General features: G+C 53.8%; 7 protein-coding genes across 7 annotated transcripts; 5 read left to right on the plus strand and 2 right to left on the minus strand.

Annotated features, from left to right (window-relative positions):
• Positions 1–292: 292 nt before the first annotated feature.
• Positions 293–1,470, plus strand: Z519_03443 (uncharacterized protein; the record flags this gene model as incomplete). The annotated part of the gene is made up of 2 exons (XM_016761193.1): positions 293–422; positions 566–1,470. The coding sequence occupies 2 exons, from the start codon at positions 293–295 to the stop codon at positions 1,468–1,470; spliced, it is 1,035 nt and encodes a 344-aa protein (XP_016623043.1).
• A 299-nt stretch (positions 1,471–1,769) lies between these two features.
• On the minus strand, positions 1,770–3,071 carry Z519_03444 (uncharacterized protein; the record flags this gene model as incomplete). The annotated part of the gene is made up of 3 exons (XM_016761194.1): positions 1,770–2,229; positions 2,379–2,742; positions 3,005–3,071. 3 exons carry the CDS (start codon positions 3,069–3,071, stop codon positions 1,770–1,772), a joined length of 891 nt encoding a protein of 296 aa, XP_016623044.1.
• An 831-nt stretch (positions 3,072–3,902) lies between these two features.
• On the minus strand, positions 3,903–6,473 carry Z519_03445 (uncharacterized protein; the record flags this gene model as incomplete). Its single annotated transcript, XM_016761195.1, has 2 exons — positions 3,903–5,405; positions 5,433–6,473. 2 exons carry the CDS (start codon positions 6,471–6,473, stop codon positions 3,903–3,905), a joined length of 2,544 nt encoding a protein of 847 aa, XP_016623045.1.
• Positions 6,474–8,625: 2,152 nt separating this feature from the next.
• On the plus strand, positions 8,626–10,024 carry Z519_03446 (uncharacterized protein; the record flags this gene model as incomplete). Its single annotated transcript, XM_016761196.1, has 4 exons — positions 8,626–8,814; positions 8,871–9,087; positions 9,148–9,663; positions 9,729–10,024. The coding sequence occupies 4 exons, from the start codon at positions 8,626–8,628 to the stop codon at positions 10,022–10,024; spliced, it is 1,218 nt and encodes a 405-aa protein (XP_016623046.1).
• A 626-nt stretch (positions 10,025–10,650) lies between these two features.
• Positions 10,651–11,983, plus strand: Z519_03447 (uncharacterized protein; the record flags this gene model as incomplete). Its single annotated transcript, XM_016761197.1, has 5 exons — positions 10,651–10,671; positions 10,755–10,773; positions 10,829–11,017; positions 11,083–11,260; positions 11,308–11,983. The coding sequence occupies 5 exons, from the start codon at positions 10,651–10,653 to the stop codon at positions 11,981–11,983; spliced, it is 1,083 nt and encodes a 360-aa protein (XP_016623047.1).
• A 1,624-nt stretch (positions 11,984–13,607) lies between these two features.
• On the plus strand, positions 13,608–15,434 carry Z519_03448 (uncharacterized protein; the record flags this gene model as incomplete). Its single annotated transcript, XM_016761198.1, has 6 exons — positions 13,608–13,910; positions 13,962–14,216; positions 14,266–14,373; positions 14,423–15,208; positions 15,282–15,324; positions 15,376–15,434. The coding sequence occupies 6 exons, from the start codon at positions 13,608–13,610 to the stop codon at positions 15,432–15,434; spliced, it is 1,554 nt and encodes a 517-aa protein (XP_016623048.1).
• Positions 15,435–16,697: 1,263 nt separating this feature from the next.
• On the plus strand, positions 16,698–17,471 carry Z519_03449 (uncharacterized protein; the record flags this gene model as incomplete). Its single annotated transcript, XM_016761199.1, has 3 exons — positions 16,698–17,070; positions 17,145–17,180; positions 17,266–17,471. The coding sequence occupies 3 exons, from the start codon at positions 16,698–16,700 to the stop codon at positions 17,469–17,471; spliced, it is 615 nt and encodes a 204-aa protein (XP_016623049.1).
• Between the last annotated feature and the right edge of the window lie 272 nt (positions 17,472–17,743).

A 17,743-nucleotide genomic window follows, 5' to 3' on the forward strand; every position in this document is an offset into this window, starting at 1 on the left:
GCCGGAACATCTGTCTATCGGTCGGTCAATCAGTAATTCGACCGCGTATGTGTAGGTTCTCAGAGCGTCCCTCATCGCCCGATATAAATATTAACACGTTTGCAGCAGCTGAGACTGTCTGTCCCATTCTTCCCGACCATCATTCCCGAGCGTGAGCTGTCAGACAACGGGGCGCCACAGTCCAGTCCTTGAAGGAACGCCTTCCCGAGCTCATTTTCCGTTGCCCTTAGTTGTTGATAGGCGCTCTGTCTATTGCTCCTTGTACGTCTCACCAACCGTCGGTGCCGGCGCCATGACGGGCGAAACAATCTCGTCGTATAGCTTCGACCATGTGATCCTGTTGCTGGACACGCCGGACTTCGAGAACCTGCCGTCATGGTTGAGTGACAATTTTACCGTCATTGAGGGTGGGACACATGCCGGTACGTTCATCGATGAGAGGGCCGCGAATCGGTTAGTTATAGACCGATGAATCCTCACCCTCTGGATTTCGTGTCCCGTCTTCCCTGTTTCGTCATCCCCTTGACTCTCGATCTAGATAGCATCTAACATTCCTTCTGCGAAGGCGGCTCCTCCCGGAACAAACTCATCATCTTTCCTGACGGTACTTACATCGAACTGATAAATTGGATCACCGAGCCCAAAGAATTCTTCGACTGGGCACCAAAATCACCCGGATTGATTGACTTTGCACTCACAACTCCCTCTTCGGCACAGGACACCTTTGACGAGGTTACGCGGCGCTTAGAGTCGAAACTACAGCCTCCTTCCCTAGCCCAGACCTCCTCAACAGAGGGAGTCTCAGAATCCAATCCCGGTGCGGGGGACGGTGGACTGGGAGTGCGTTATAGGCCTCCCCTCTTTGGCGGTCGCAAGCGCAAAGACGGCCAAGACGTCCAATGGCATGTCACGAAGCCGCTCCTGGACGATTCTGCAGAAAACGTACCTAAACCGCTGGAAAAATACTTCCCAACGGGACGACTCGATACGCCGTTCTTCTGCCACGACGTGACGGATCGGAACCTGAGGGTGCCGTACTCTGAAAAAGAAATATCCGAGACGCACCCCTGTGGGGCGAGGGGGATCCTCTCAGTCGAGGTCCTCGTCCCCGAGGAGAAGATTGACAGCTACATACGCCTGTATACCTCCGTTCTCGGCATGAAACCGAAAGTCCAGGGCGGGTACAGGTACAGTCCGATTACGAGCGTGAGCTTCTTGCTCAGCACGCCCAATCCGGACGAGAAGGCCATGAGGCGCCTAAAAGGCAGGGTGGGCGTCGTGATTCGTGCACCGAGGGATGAAGAGGATGAGGCGTGGTTGAAAGAGAGGGGCGTGGGGATCAGAGAGGTGAGGCTTTTCGCCGAGGCAAAAGGCGAGGATGAGGTTGATGAGATTCCTCTGGACAGCGAGGGGATCGGAGCGAGTTTGGTGCTGGTGAAAGAGCCGGTTGGGTTTTGGGAGGGCGGGTAGCGAGCTAGCCGAGCAAGTCAGGAGAGAGGAACCATTTGTTTGTGCCTATGTTGCGACCCCAGTGTCGATTCAAAGGAGCGGATCAACACACGACGAAGGCTTGGAGGAAGTCCAGCGAGCGAGGCGCTGGGCCACCTTGAAGATGCTGGCCACAGTCCCGCAATCAAATCACGAGCACAGTCGACATGTCCTTTGCGTTGAAATGAGCGATCCATGCGCAGCACTGCGGCCTCGTCCTGCTCCTCTTTGTCTAATCCGTTCATCCCACTTCATTCTACCGATCTCTCTGTCTGTCCCTATCACAATTTACTACCCGCTTTCCCCCTCTCATCCATGCTGCCCGGATGTGTGCCAACCCTCAACCTCGCGCCGCCATCAACAGAGATGTCCTCCCCGTTGACATAGCTGCCGGCGCGACTGCACAGATAGACCACTAGGCCGGCGATGTCCTCGGGCCTGCCCAGGCGGCCAGCGGGGTTCTGCTTGCCGACGACGTTCTCGCCGCCGAGATAGTCGATCTGCGGGTTCGCCAGGCGGCTGGGGAAGAAGCCCGGCGCGATGATGTTCGTGGTGATGTTCTTGGGGATCAGCTCGAGTGCGAGGTTGCGCCCCAGGTGGTGCGCCGCAGCTTTGGACACGGAGTACATGATGGCGCCCCGCGCCCCGACGTGCGGCACGATGATCCCGCCGACCGACGACGTGATCAGGATCCGCGAGGGGTCTTCGGGCGTCGCCGCGCTGGAGAGGAGTGGGACCATCCTGTGTCGATGCATCGAACGAGAAGAAGAAGTCAGTAATCCGTACCCATCATCCACATCATCGTCGAGGGAAAGATAGAGAAGAAAGACCCCAAGGGCAACAAAACAGCGGAGTAACGGAATGGGCCATTTGGGAAAGAGAGCACATACAGCCTGCACAAATTAAACACGCCCCTAACATTCAAATCCAAAGTCTTGATGCTCTTCCAATCCTCGAAGCTCTCAAACGGCCCGCCCCAGCTCGCCGCCGCGTTCGCCACGAGGATATCCAGGCCCCTGCCGGGCCTCTCGTCGCGCTCGATCTCGGCCTGCACGTCCCGGACGAACTTCTCGATCTGGTCCGTGTGGCCGACGTTGGCCGGGATGCTCACGGCTTTGCCCTGGATGTTGGGCAGCGCGTTGAGCTGGGTGACGGCCTGTGCGAGATTCTCGGCGTTGCGCGCCGTGATGATCACCTTGGAGCAGCCGGCCTGCAGAAAGGCGGTCGCGCAGTACAAGCCGATGCCGCGGGAGCCTGGTTGCCAGCGTCATGGCGCGTGAGCATTTATGCGAGACAAGAAACCATTTCTGGGGACCTTTTTGGAGGGTCTCGTGGTATGTGCAGGGAGGGGGGAAGCATGGGAAAGGGAGGGAGGACGGATAGATGACCTCCATCTGACCGGCGGCAGAGAAAGGTACATGGAGGACTACGGGGAAAGCATAGCACGACGAAAAGAACTCTTGTCTTGCCCGGTGTATACCCAAAACGAAATGTTGAAAAGAGATGAATAACGCACCTCCAGTGACAACGGCGATTTTCCCATCGAGCCTGAAGAGGCTGTTGAAGTCCTTGATCTCGGCCATCGCAATGTCGCGCTCGTTCCCTTCCCTTCCCTTTCCTTTTGCAAAGCAAAGAAAAAGTCAAAAACCCTTCTGAGAAGGGGAAACCAAAAAAGGTGCGAGAGTGACCACGAAAATCCACTCGGGTCAAGGATCGTCTCTTCCCTCCAGATTCAGCACTCAACTCCCTCCCCTTGAGAAGGAAAGGTAGGACCAAAGATAAGTACGGCGTTACGCCGCCGTTGCGCAACGCGTCAGGTCGCCGCCCCTGTACGTAACAGGCAGTGAGGCCGACTTGCACGCCTGGTGGCCTTCTTCGAGGCTGCAGGCTGATTCCCGAAATTGACTCCTGTTTGGCGGTTTTGAGAACTTCTGGTAGAGATTGCCTGATTATCTCGTTTGCCTCTCGAACGGTACCTTGATTGACTGGATGGCCGTGGGCTGGCCCGTACTGCGTATAACATTGCCCACTGAAACTTAAATGATGCCGACACCTCCGAGGATATCCCAAACAACATCAAAGTCGATGACTTACCACTGGTTTGTGCAATGACACGAAGGACGCTGACTCGCAGCAAGATGGGGGAACTTGGCAAGGCTGAGCCATGGTCCGAAATCCAACCTCGGTCGTAGACTGGCCAATCATACGTACCGGATCAATTTCCCCAAGGCTGCGAAGCTAGTATATTGCTATGATTCTATCGTATATTTTACAACCTGATGATCGATGCTTCATACCATATCATCAGGCTCCACATACACTGCTTCAAACCCGATACAACTGTCCCGTGCCGTCAAGCGATACGGCAATGATCATATTCCAGCCAAACAGTCCATCAACCACACCCGGAGAACTCAAAATAACTGATCCAGGCTTCCTCTTTGCGCCATGTCCTTGCTAAATCTGCGAGGCATCGCGCCATATGTTGGTCCACCGACCGATGCACGAGCACGTTCGTGTCTGTCTGTGCTCGATCTTCGTCGCGGTTTGCTGATGCTGGCACGATATCTCAGTCCCTCAGGGTTTGTCTTGGATCTTGATCTGCAGACTGCAGACCCGCTGGATAAAAGCATTGGTTTTTGAGATGCCGTGCCGTCGGCCCACATCCTGATTCCGGGGCTAAGATCCCCCAAATCACATGGTTTGGGCCCAGCATTTGGATCCGCCACAACGTTGGTGTAACTGGGCTGGTCCTTTGACGTGCGTGGCTCGTCTCCTCGTTTCTTCTCCCTCCTCGGTCTCTTTGGTGCCCACTGGCTTCTTTGTTGTCGGTTCTGAAGCTCTCTCTGCCGATTGATCATGTTTCGCTCTTGCTCACTCAGCATGACTTTTCGAGGTGGCGAATCGGGGGGTATCTCGAACTCGGATTCTGAGAATCCTAAACCGGATGTCGAGACCTGAAGTCGAGGTAAGCGGGGACCTATTGGCTTCGGTGGAGAAGAGTTCTCGGGTGCGATATGGCAGTGGTAACAGCTCGGGTGCCTATGGAGATGGTGGTGTGATGATGACGCCATACTTGGGCGTCCCAGAGCGGCGTTCTCGTCAGTGGTCGTCCCAGAAAGACCTCTCCTACAATGGCCATGGGTACGCACTAATTTGCGAGGAGACCTGTCAATATCATTTGCTAGGCTGTCCAGATCACCCGGCGGCACTGGTCTTTCTTCTCTCACACGCTCGGCGGAGCGTCGGACTGGAACTGTAAAGACTTGCCCTGGGTGATAGGTCGCATGACCAGGATCAGCAGACGGAGCTGGTACGGTTTTAGATCTCTTCGCTTCGATCGAAGCGGCAACCTGCGCGAGCGAGTTTGGTAAGATATCCAAGGAGTTGATAGGTATGATTGTTACAGGAAGTTGGACCGCCACTGTCTTGAACAGTTTCACTGTGACAACGACGTTGACAAAGTACCGAACCTCGAAATACCTCCCAGTGCTGATGGTGACGTGACCGCGCGGGGCTTCCAGTTCAATTGTGCGAACATCTGATGAATGAGACGGCACTCCTTTCCAAGTGTTTGATTTCTTCAGGGTGGTTCCGCTCACGATCTCGGTGTCTGTCCGCTTTGGCAGACGAAGATAATTTGCGGTCTTCTCTGCAGTACCAGCTGGAGCGTGTGTGTACCAGAGCGTCGTCTTCTCCAATTGGACCTCGATTTTCTTGACTGATTTGGCCGTGTTGTTTGCAACGTGGACGTCAATGAAGATCAACGCGCCATTGACCCAGGTCTGGCGATGAAGGCCAGCGGTCAACTTCACTGTTTGGATATCAGGCTCTCTAGCCAGGTACAGCGTATCCGCGGCCAAAAGCGGACTCGCCAGACTTGCCAATGCCTTCTCGGGATCGTGAACAGTGAGCATCTGAACATTCTATGTCTGTCTGATCACGGTTCGTTTGTCTCCGGTCTTGACCACAATCGAAGGGCACAGGAGATAGCGAATGGAAGCTTGTCTCGAAGCGTAAGGAGGAGGACCGAGCTTCAGAGGCAGGTTGACGCAGAAGGGAACGAGCGACGAAGCCGACTTCATCTCCCACCACAGATCTGCACCAGGCTCAGGGGTCTGCGATGTGACCAGGGAGGGTGGAGGAGGATTCTCTTTGTCCAATAGTTCTGTTGCAAGCGACAGAAATACCCAGCGTCGGCCATCGTTGACTTCTTCCACGCCAATGATATCAACGCAAGCTTTGGAGATGTAGATGGGCTTCGTCTTGGGCTTTCTTGCTACTCCGCCATCCACCTGAATGGTGAGTTGTCCTTCCACTGTGCCACCTCCTACAAAAAGTGGAGAGGGGACGCTGACCGAAAGCTCTACCCGAGGGTGACGACTGCTACCGTGGTCCAATACTTCGTGCGGAGGCGAGGTGCGAATAAAGGTGCGCGTGAAGGCAGGACGGAGAATCTCAGATGATTGAGCCGCACGACCTATTGATCGCCGAACAGGGGACTCGGCTCGACCTGTGTCGCGGACCAGGGTATCGGTGCCATCGAGTTCTGCGATTCTCCATGTGGGCAGCTCACGCATCGAAGCTTGCACAGGACCGCCAAGGCTCCGGGAGAGAATACTGGCGGAAGACTTGCGCTCGGGGACGGGTCTATGGGGCAGGCTGACTGCGCTTGTTGCACGACTTCCAAGACCTGTTGTATAATTTCTGGGGCCGGCACGAAACGCTGTTGGTGTAAGATACTCGGAGGAGGTGGTATGTGAAAGCGCATCCGCTTGAGGCGCGGGGGTTGCGGGTCTGTCGATGCAACCGTCATTCCACTCTCGCACCGAATGGCCCAGTGTCGCCGTTTTGGAGGAGCCGGAAACTTCTCGTATGTCTGTAAGTTGATGGACTCGATGCCGGGCTAGAGCAGATATGGGGCGAGTGAATGCCTCCATCGAAGCCAGTGGAAATCGCGCTAGCTTTCCGTCATCCGTCGACATTCGCTTAGGCAGATGGAATCGCTTCGTGGGATCTGAAGCTGAAGCTTTGTGAGCGACGGCTGCCAGAGGCGTCAGATGAATCCCTCACCTTTGGCCGTGGAATTCTCCATCAGGGGTCGCTTGATCCAGTCATCTGATAGGAATATAGGTAAGAGGTTCCTTGAATCCGTCAAATAGCAGTCTCGAGTCACAAACAAAGAAATGAGTGTTGAGTTACAAGTTTTCTCTTGCTGGTGACCGAGGGTAGCAGGCTATGAGCCCTCACAAGGGAGGGTCCTGTGAGGGAAACGGGCACCAGGAACCAGTAGCACCTGCTGTACATACATGATGCGTGAGACAGCGACAAGAGGTATGAGTGCGCCTGCTTTTCCCCATAAAAGCAAAAAACAGGCAGGAGGCAGGAGGCCATTTCAGTCTGCAGTCTCGAGTTGCTCCCAAATGCCAATTCAATCATTGTGCACTCACTGAAAACTCACCCATTCTTCATTGTGATCTGTCTCTTTCTGTCACACAATGTATTTACAGACAACCCCACAGCCTCTCCAAACCGCCAACGCAGGAGCGCTGGAGGAGGCAGTTGACCGCGACATCCTCAAGCTTCCCGGAAGCTCGGGTTGGCGACAAAAGTCAATTCGAACATGCATACTTGTAGTGCAGGTGATCCCTTTGGTCGAGCGGCTTAACCATGGTCTGCTCCTTGCCTCCCCAGCCTCCCAGCCTCCCACCAAGTCAGTCATGTGTGCAGTTGGCGGTGAATGATGATCGAGACTTGGGACGAGCGAAACTTAGACCGTCATTTTCCCTGGAGGCATGGAGAAGTGTCGAGAAGGGCTTTGGAACTGATGCTGGCTGTGGTTCAAGCTTGAGGCAATCATGTCTATTCTTCCCTCACCCGTGTCTCTGCTGTCGTCAAGCAATACGATCGTCACACAAACGAGCTTTGTCATCACACGTTGACTGATGCAGGGAGGTCCATGGTCCACGGAGAAAGACGATGCTGGAAGAGCGGGGAAGCCACCTGGCGAGCTGGCTAGCTGGTCCTAAGGAGCTTCCTAACAAGTACAAGTAGAGCCAGCACCTGAGCTGGTGGGCTTGTTACCAGGCTTGCAGGGACCCCGGAGGGTGCTTGGAGGTGCTTGGAGAGGCTAGCCCATCAAGCCCAGGCCCTCCCGCAGCGCTGCTGTTGGTTGAATTAGGCTCATCTGACGCAGCTCACCTACAGCCCGGCGCTCGCCTGACGTTGGATCAGCCTTGTTTCACTTTTCCTGTTTAACGGCTAGTCGGCGCGGCTAAACCACTCCAAGGCACAGTTTGCGGGCACCTCTCGCTGCCATTGGATCCCGCACATGGAAACCACGGCGTGAAAATTTTTTCCCACGTGGCGCGTGCCCGACTTCTCTCCAATCCCGCCCCTTGCTTCATCTCGTCTTTTCCATCCTCCTCCGTGGTTTCGAGAAAGAAAAAACTTTTCTCGCCCTCGTGAAGGACCCTCCCCCAGCAAAAAGCATGGCCTAATGCTCGACCTGCTTCCCTTAATCTGACGGCCTTTGAGACGACCTATGGCGCTGCAATGCTGTCCGCGCCCCATCCACTTGCCTGGACTGACCGCCTCATTTGAGAGGTTGATGGCGCACAGATCGTCCGGTTCTCCTCACCTTCTAGTTCCAACCAACTTGCCTGTTTGGGATTTTTTTTTCCCGCCATCTCGGATGTGGTCGTCGCAGGCTTTTTGCCCCTCTCCAGCCGGAAGTCCAAGTCACGTCTGAATCAGTTTGAGCTGGGGGTTCACAAGGGCGCAACCCACGGGAAAGCAGGGACGAACACCAATTCTTGGAGCGCTCTTGCATCGGTTTTCATAAGCCTTGCTTTTGCCTCCCACACCATCCCGTGCTCCCTCTTCCTCCCGTAAAAATCTGTTAGCTCATTCGATTACCTCACCCCCGTTTCATCCCCAGGCAGTTCATTGCACCTTCATCTCTTATCTTTATTTCCTGTTGTCAACTATCTCTCTATTTTACGTGTTGGATATCAGCTCACCTCAGGCGGCGCGTCTATTCTTGCTTTACCCCTGGTCGCGTATCTCGACAAATCGATCTCCTTATCGGCGCTTATGCCAGGAACATTGCATTAGACTCGGTTGCGTGGAGAAGGAATGGGCTCTGTCGCAAACACCGACGTCACGCTACCTGACGCTGTGATTCCAAAACGGGAGTCGAGTGGTGAACAGTATTCATCGTCGTCGGCCTCGACCCCTGAGCCGGCGGACGACACAGCAGGCGACGCGGGCCACACGTCTAAAGAGCCAGCTCCTGCGCCCAAGCGCAAAGGAGGCAGAAAGCCGGTAAGTCCTAGGGAAGCATTGCTAGAATAGATTGCGACCACTGACTCGCCGGACAGATTTATGCGACCTCAGAGGAACGCAAACAACGTAATCGTCAGGCGCAGGCGGCTTTTCGCGAACGACGGACCGAGTATATCAAACAACTCGAGTCGACCATCCAGCATCATGAGGAAACTCTCCAGAATCTCCAACAGAGTCACCGCGCAGCGGCCGACGAGTGCCTAATGCTACGGTATAAGAATTCGTTGCTTGAACGGATTCTGCTTGAGAAAGGTATGCCCTGCTCTGCGCTCTCTCCTTGTGCGATCTCAATCCTTGACGCTTTCCTGCCAGGCATCGATGTCCAAGCCGAACTCGCGCTGAAGGGGAGTCCCACCCTTCGACCACTTCGCGCGCCTCCCATTACTGGGCAGGCTTCGCCGATGCAAAAGGCAATGCTCAACAGACAGCAGCAGACGAGACATCGACCAACGATGGCACCCCCAATTCAGACTGTAAATCCTCCTTCCCATGTTGGAGGCACGCGAACTTTCGCAGGCTCACCGACAGCACAGCCCACTCCTCCCTCGCAGCACTCCTCACCTTCCACAGCAAGATCGCCTGGTTTTGCTCTGCAAGGTGGGATGACCTCACCCGCAACGGAGATGGCAACTCAGCAGCATCAACAGCAGCCACAGGGCCGAACCATACCCCCGCCGCATCGCGGCTCATTCCTTCCGCAGCCTAGGCCTCAGGGACATCTTCTGTCTGGGCCGACTACATCACAGGCTTATCCTCCACGCACTCAACAAGAGACCTACTATTCAGCCTCATTCCAGAAACACTACACTCAACTCGGCAAGCTGACCCGTTCCATTTTGCCCTCCTTCCGCATGTGGAGCTTTGTTCGTCCTAGACTGATTCCGTGAGTACAGAACAGGAGTACGATGCGCAGGCCGATATTCTGGACGACCTAGACGGCGACGACGTCGATACCGATAGCTTCATCCCGAACTTTCGACTCCCTCCCACAACCACTTCAGCGAGCATGTCCATGGGCATGCAAGCCTCACCTCCAACAACTACTAGTGCAGCTAGCGACGGCGGAGGCGGTGGTGGTGGTACCATCGATCCGTACGATCCCATCCTGGATGCGGACCCATTTGGTCTGACTGCCAGTATGCATTTTCCCAATCCTTACCCTTACCCACCTACACACGCCAGACGGTGAAGATGCGGGCGTTTTACCATGAAAAGCATTTTCACAATGCTAGTCTGAGCATGAGTATTGATATTGATTCATGATCATCTACCAAATGGGCATTTAGCGATGGTGCATTTGCTTGCCAGCCGGGCGGGCAAGAGGCTGAAGTGACGAGGGTTTTCTGCGCGTATGCCCGTTTTGTTCAGAGCGACACGCAAAATTATGACCACAGCAGTTTTATTGCTTCCCTGTAGATACCTATTGCACGAACTTGGGAAACCTATATAATGCTTTTGCTGCCTTGCTGCCATGTGGCTTTGCTTCTCGTACGTCGCCAAAAAGGCAACCTGCAACCTATTTGCTCCATTGCAAGCCGTCATGCCCTAGCCCTAAGTAATGCCAAGATTTCCCCAAATGCAGTTAGCGCGTCCAGTGGTCTGTTTTCGAAATCTGCGCATGATTTCGCTCTTGCGTCCGAGGTTCTGGCTGAATTTCATCACCGCTCCATCAGACTCAACCTCATCTCGACTTGACAAGGTCCTACTACGTGGTAGTTGAGGACGTTGTCTTGGTCGGGCGTCTCATCTCCTTCTTCCCAAGTTGGAGTTTCATTAACAGGAAGCCTTCACGGAAGGCGCTCGAGAGGAAACGTCATGGCGGACGTCAAGAGCAAGGTGAGCATCAGTAGAAAATGAATCTCCAACAATTCCATCCGTCATCACCCTTGCCATTCAATCGCTGACAGCAATCTTTCTAGAACCTCTACGAGCTGTTGGGTATGACCCTCGACCTGCGCCATTTGATTCAACGCAATTGATTTTGATGATTCAGGAAATACGTCGGATCAGGATTCTGACCGCGAGCCTGATCCACCTACAAAGGCCATTGACAAGCCAGCCGCTCGTCACGGTAAACGCGATGCGCCAAAGGAAGCCCCAGCTGCTCCCGCCGAACGCGCGAATGTAGCTCCCCGCGGTCGTGGTGGTCATCGTGGAGGTGGCTTCAGTGCCAATGAAGCAGGTATACATACACAACTCATCAATTGGAATTTGAAATAAATTACGTGTCGCTAACTGTCCATGAAGCTTTCCGCGACAGAGCCACAGGCAGGGGGTACAATCGTGACCAACCCACCGAAGGTGGCGGCGAGGATGGCTACGGCAACCGTGTTGGTCGCGATCGAGGCCCTGGCACTCAACGTTATGGCCGCGGTCCGCGTGGACCTCGTCGGGGTGGTGATCGCCACAGCCGTACTGGTATAGCGTGAGTGCGCTTGAGCATAGTGCTCGTTCCTGTGCTGACCAAGCCAGCAATCACCCGAAACAAGAGGGACATGGATGGGGTGAAAACACTGGCGATGGCGAATGGGCCGATGAAAAGGCGGGCGATGCCTTGGCCAAAGAAGAAGAAAAGCAAGGCGGATGGGATGCTGGCGCCCAGAACCCAGCGTGGAACGAAAATGCTGAACCGGCCACTATTCCTGAAGGTGGTGAGGCTGTCCAAGAATCTATCCCGGCAGAGCCAGAGGCAGAAGAGCCTCAGGATCACCACAAGTCGTATGCCGACTATCTGGCCGAGCAAGCTGCCAAGAGGATGGAAGGCCTCGGTCTCAAGGAAGCTCGTCAACCGAACGAAGGGGCGAAGGAGAATAAGAAATGGACCGCCGCGAAAGAGCTAACTAGAGCTGAAGACGAGGACTACTTCAAGGGTGAAGAGAAGGGAAGGCGTGAACGTGAGCGCGCACAGAAGAAGGAGTTCCTCGACATCGACTACAGCTTCAAAGAGCAGCCTCGTGAGTCTCGTGGCCGTGGCGGCCGTGGAGGCGGCCGAGGACGAGGAGGCGATCGTGGGGACTTTCGTGGCGGCCGTGGGCGAGGACGTGGCGACCGTGGTGAGAACCGAGGGCGAGGCCGTGGCGGCCGCGGAGACGGTCCCCCGGTTGCAGTCGACGACGAATCTGCTTTCCCTAGCTTGGGTGGAAAGTAACGTCGTACATCATCGCCGTCGTCCAACCTCAGAAACAGCAAAAGGCGCAAGGCCAGCACCTACCATTCTCTTCGACATGGAAAACTCCCCACCGACTTTTGTACTATGTGAAAAGCAACACTCGTTGACTCGATCGCGTCAAACTACTTGTACTGGCGACTTCGGAGGCAGAGAGCAAAGCATTTGCAGGGAGAAAGATCGGGTTATTGTTTTGACCAAATGGCAATGAATCCACACCAAAAAGAACATTTGAGCAGCAGACGGATCAATGGAGAAGGAGGGATTTTGTTCTACCATCTCGAGCAATTCCATCTGGCTAGCTTGGAATTTGTGTAAGATAGGAATTATCCTTCCTCGTTCCTCCAAAGGCTGTTGCATTCAGAATGGGATTTCAATTGATCCTTTGTCTTTGCCGTGTCCTGTTCAAAAGTATTGGTCTATTTTTCTAGCCCTCATCGTCTGTCTCCTGAGATTCTCCTCGTAGAAGGAGTACAGTATAATTCCCGAGGGTTGCTGACCGCACAACTGCCGGAGGGGAGAGGGAAGCAGGATGTATGTATGTTGCGCGCATGTCTGTCTCTTTGATGTCATATCACCAGTACCCATTCTCCCTGGTGGACTTTTGCGAGGGGACGTGTCCCTTGTGTCCATTGAGTGCCTGTGTCCCCATCATCACTGACGGCGATCCGGACGATCAAAAATATCCCGTGAGCCCGCTTCTAGTGGTTTCGGCTCCATGTCGGCAGTTGACAATCTCGGCATCAGGATGGTTCATTTGAGGCAGGCCTGTCGGTCAGCGTGTTCCAGAGGCACCAGGAGGGAGCAGTCAATGGCGCATGGTGCAACCATGGACGGAGGTTCAGTCGGCAGTTGGACCTCGAGACCATCTGCCGAGCGTCGCCTGCGGCTACCACCCAGCAAAGGCTGGTGGGCAGATCCATCATCCCAAACCTCAACGCCCAACGCTGCTCGTCTCTCTTTCGTTGCTGACCACGACCTGAGATGCTCGCCGAAAGCCTCGAGAAATCCATTTTCCCCTTTCCCGGTGCTGGGTCTGCGACTCTGGCACCCACGCCACACCCCACATTCATTGCCGCTCTGAGCCGAACTTTCCACTGGGACCCCAGAGTTGCCCTTCTTGTTCGCCACGCCTCCCCTTACTGGCTTTTGACGTCCTTAAAGGCCTCTGTTAAAGCATGTGCCGTGGCCATGACGGCTTGCATCTGGCAGGACTGCGTGACGGGCCCCGACTGGACCATGGCCACTAGCAAGCCCGTCTATTTGCTGGCCTTGCGTGTTGAAGGTATAGTACGACGCTTGTGTAGGGCCCGCTCCATGGCCCCCTTCGTGCAAAAGTGAACTGCCGAAGCTCAATGGGCCACTTGACTCTTTCCAGTATCAGCCATGGCTGTTGAGATCGGATGGATCTTGATTCTCACGGTGACGGAACCAGGTCTCGGAAATGCCGTTTGACGTCCACGGTGTTGCGAGGAGTTACATGTTTTCGCTAAAAACGACTCGACTTATCATATTTCCCTTCAACCAAGGTAAAAAGGTATTGTCGTGAACCCTCGCCACTGATTCAGCCGCATCTTTCCCCTTTGCTCATCGATACTGCCTAACCATGATCGAATCCATCCTACCGGCCATTGTCAACAACTGGCCCATAGCGCTGGTCGTTGTTGCTGTGGGCTATCTCCTCAGCAATTATTTCAACCATGGTCTGAACAAATATCCCGGACCAGTATTGGCGAGGTTTACGGATTGGTGGAGGTTCTTTGACGTATGTGGACGACGACCAGATATTACGCATCTCAAATTGCACCGCGAGCATGGAGATGTTGTTAGACTTGGACCGAACACCCTCTCATTCGCAAGCCCCAAGGCGTTGAAGACTATCTATGGCCTGAACAAGGGCTTTGTCAAGGTATGACCCTCTTCGATTTCTATTCGGCATCTACTGAATGGTTTTTCTTAGTCTGGATTCTATCCGGTACAGATGGGCGTCAGCAAGGGCAAGCGATTGCCTTCCCTATTCTCCACCACTGACGAATCGTATCATGCAAACCTGCGCAGATCCGTCAACAATGCATTCGCCATGAGCCAATTGGTTCAGTATGAGCCCGGCGTCACCGAATGTATCGAGGTCTTTCTGGACCAGACGGAGAAACTCTTCGCTAGGCCAGACAAGGTCTGTGATTTCGCAGAGTGGCTTCAGTATTTCGCGTTCGATGTGAGTCTTGATGGTCGACACAGTACGGCTGGTTCTGATCGCACTCCAGGTCATTGGATACATTACATACAGCAAGCGCCATGGCTTCTTGGAGAGAAATGAGGATGTCGACGGCATGATTGCATACCTTGGGCGGCTATTCTCCTATGTGGCACCGGTCAGTGTCTGGCATTAAAATGGAGGTCACCAAGCTAATTCGCCAGCAGGTTGGGCAAATGCCATGGCTCGACCTTCTATTTTTGAAAAACCCACTGGTTCTCTTGCTTGACCGACTTGGAGTCAAGCTCTTCGCATTTCCCATCGCCACATTTGCCGTTCAACGAATGCAGGAGAGGCTATCCGAGATGGAGGCGCAGGGCATTGAGAAAGGAACGGACAGGCCGGATCTTCTGTCAATGTTCCTGAAGGCGCAAAATGATCGACCAGAGTTCATGACCGACCAGAGAGTCCTAACCATGGCGGTGTCGATGGCGTTCGCGGGGTCCGAGACTACCGCTATCAGCTTGGCGGCTGTGTTTTATTATCTCCTCCGCAACCCGCGGTGCTATGACAAACTGATGCAAGAATTGAATGAAGCCGTCGAGGAGGGGAGAATTGTGGATAGACCCACGGGAACGATCACTTGGACCGAATCTCAACAACTCCCTTACCTTGACGCCTGCATCAAAGAAGCGTTCAGAATGCACCCAGCCGCAGGATTGCCCCTGGAAAGAGTCACCCCTCCGCAGGGGATCGAAATCGATGGCCACTTTGTCCCCGGGGGGACGATTGTCGGTTGCAATGCGTGGGTTATCCACAAACGCGAAGATGTCTTTGGATCTCAGATCGACAGCTACATTCCTGAGAGGTGGCTCGATGTTGGAAAAGAGCAATTGAAGGAAATGAACGGCACACTGTTCCAGTTCGGAGCCGGTTCCAGAACCTGTATTGGAAAGAATATCAGTTTGCTGGAGATGTACAAGCTCATCCCGGCATTCCTACGTCGCTTCGAGGTGAGTGTTCGCCGAGAGACGCCGACTTGACACGATTCCCCTAGTCACAAGGCTGACATGAAGTCCTCTTCAGGTACGTTTCGATAACCCCAACAAAGACTGGAAACTGCACAATGGTGAGTCCTCTCAAGATAGGCCCTTATTATTCGGTACTCATTGAAGCATAGCCTGGTTTGTCAAAGAGCACGACTTCTATTGCCGCTTCAAGCCACGAAAACTGCAATGAAAATGTGCTCACAGCTTTCCACATACCACGGCCCACGACAGAGATTTGGCGTCATGTTCGAGATATTGTCGGAGAAAATGTCCCAGGCCAGCAGCTTACGATCAAATGAAGTCAACTTGATTAAATTCCCCTATGTATCGTCCAAACTAATAAATCGGAAGATTTCTAATCTCTCGGGTGGAAGTTTTGTATATACATACCTGGCCCGCAAATGGTGTAGCCCAGTTTCAGACACCGCTTTTGAGCTCTCTTCATTTGCCCTTCGTCGCAAATCCTTATATTCCGCATCATCTCCACATCATCTCCACCGGCTGACCAACACATCTTGCTGCATCACGAATTGATCAGACAAATTGGAAATATCTGAGAGGGATCAATGCAGTCCATAGTCACGTGATGACAAAATTTCTCGCCCGATAGACACTATGCCCGCATTGCTCGCAGAGCCTGATACTGCCGAACAGATGAAGTGGGGGGATTGAATACTCGCTGGCTGGGACCGATGGCCCTTCTTCAGGACCTGACTAGGATATCTCATAACCTCACCGGGCATATGCTTATTCGCAAAGGCTGTCCAATCTACAGAGGTCATCTCCTGTTCTGCTTACCCACCTTTCCGGATCCCAGACACAGGGCAGTACGCAGGAGCTGCCAGACCGTGTCAGAACTTGCATTGATTGGTTCCCAGAAACGACATACCTTTCGGCCAGCGCCCGCATACGAAGAAGGAATCCGCCAGCAAATCCGCGACGTGGATTTTCTGTCGGCCGAGTCCCCCCTCCGTGTTTTGCCCTTGCATTAACTAATTACCTATGAATCTATCCAAATAAGCCCAGAAAAAAAGCTTTGGACGGGCCGAAGCAGAACCAGCTCCTGCAGCTTCCAGCTGGCTTCCTTCGAGTCCTTATGCGGGACTCTGAGGCCACCTTCATCGCGCCTGACGGGGCCAAAGGCCATGGACAGATATGCAACCGGACCGAGCAGTATTTTGATTTTTAATGCAATTCGCTCTTGGCGCGGGTCGTATTTTGTGATCTTGGGTGTTCAATGCAGGTAAGTCGCAAGATAAAAGGGCCTCAAGGCCTCCCTTCGCCTAGTGAGCTGTTTTTTTCCACATTCTCAGGCTGTTTTGTGACTTCTACTTTCGTGGGAGAGAAAACGCCCTACCGCTTGGTTCCCAGCGAAACTTGACAAAAGTTACCTATCCTCATCTCCAGTTGAACATCTCCATACACTCGCAACAAGAATAGCTCTTCAGCGACCATGGGCGGATCCGACACATTCTTGGACCTCGTCAAGGGCCGCCGCTCCATCTACAGTCTGTCGGCTGAGTCCACCGTCCCGGATTCCAAGATCGAAGAGATTGTCAAATTCGCCGTCACATGGGCGCCCTCGACATACAATGTGCAATCGGCCCGTGCGGTGGTTCTGTTCAAGGAGAACCACGCAAAACTCTGGGACATCGTCAAGAAGCACATGGACCAGGTGCCTCTGGACGAGGGGATGAGAGCGTACATGGATGGTCGAATTGCCGGATGGAAGGGCAGTTATGGGACGGTGATGTGGTTTGAGGATCAGGCGGCGTTGGATGCGTTGGGAGAGAAGAACGCCATGGTCAAGCCCATGTTGACTGAATGTGAGAGGACACGCCCTTTAGGCTGAGCTGCGTTTGGTTTAAGGTGTGTGCTGACGAAATAATGCCTCCTACAGGGTCTGATCATTCCACTGGCATGCATCAATTTATCGGTAAGTCAAAATTTGGACCCCAAGAACCCCACATCCTCCGTCTTCGTCGCTTCTTGTACGTACTAATTCTCTCCTTCGCTTGCAGTCTGGACTGCTCTCGAAGCCGAGGGCCTGGGCGCCAACCTCCAACACTTCAACTTCCACCCCGGCATCACGGCCGACATCAAGTCAACTTTCAATATCCCCGAGTCGTGGAAACTGAAGGCTCAATTGGTGTTCGGCAAGCCCACGGGCGGACCACAGGACAAGACGTTCGAGCCGCTGGAGAAGAGAGTTGTCGTGAAGTCGTAAGGTGGTAGCAGCGCCTGACACAGCGACTAGACAGCGGCAAAGGGATGCGACGAATGCGACGAAAATGCCCTCATGCCCCGCTATGATCTTGACTTTATGTCGCGTGCTTTAGCAGCGAATGGCTAGATAGGTTCGTTTCGCTATAAGGAATTTCAGGAATATTTCTTTGTGCAAAATTGCACCCATTGAGATCATATCGCTGTGCCTCTATTGTCATTTAGTCAGGCTACGAAGTTGCCCGATCTTGCATTCGCTCGCGCCGGCAATACCAC

Source organism: Cladophialophora bantiana, assembly GCF_000835475.1.
Source record: "Cladophialophora bantiana CBS 173.52 unplaced genomic scaffold supercont1.4, whole genome shotgun sequence".
NCBI lineage: Eukaryota > Fungi > Ascomycota > Eurotiomycetes > Chaetothyriales > Herpotrichiellaceae > Cladophialophora > Cladophialophora bantiana.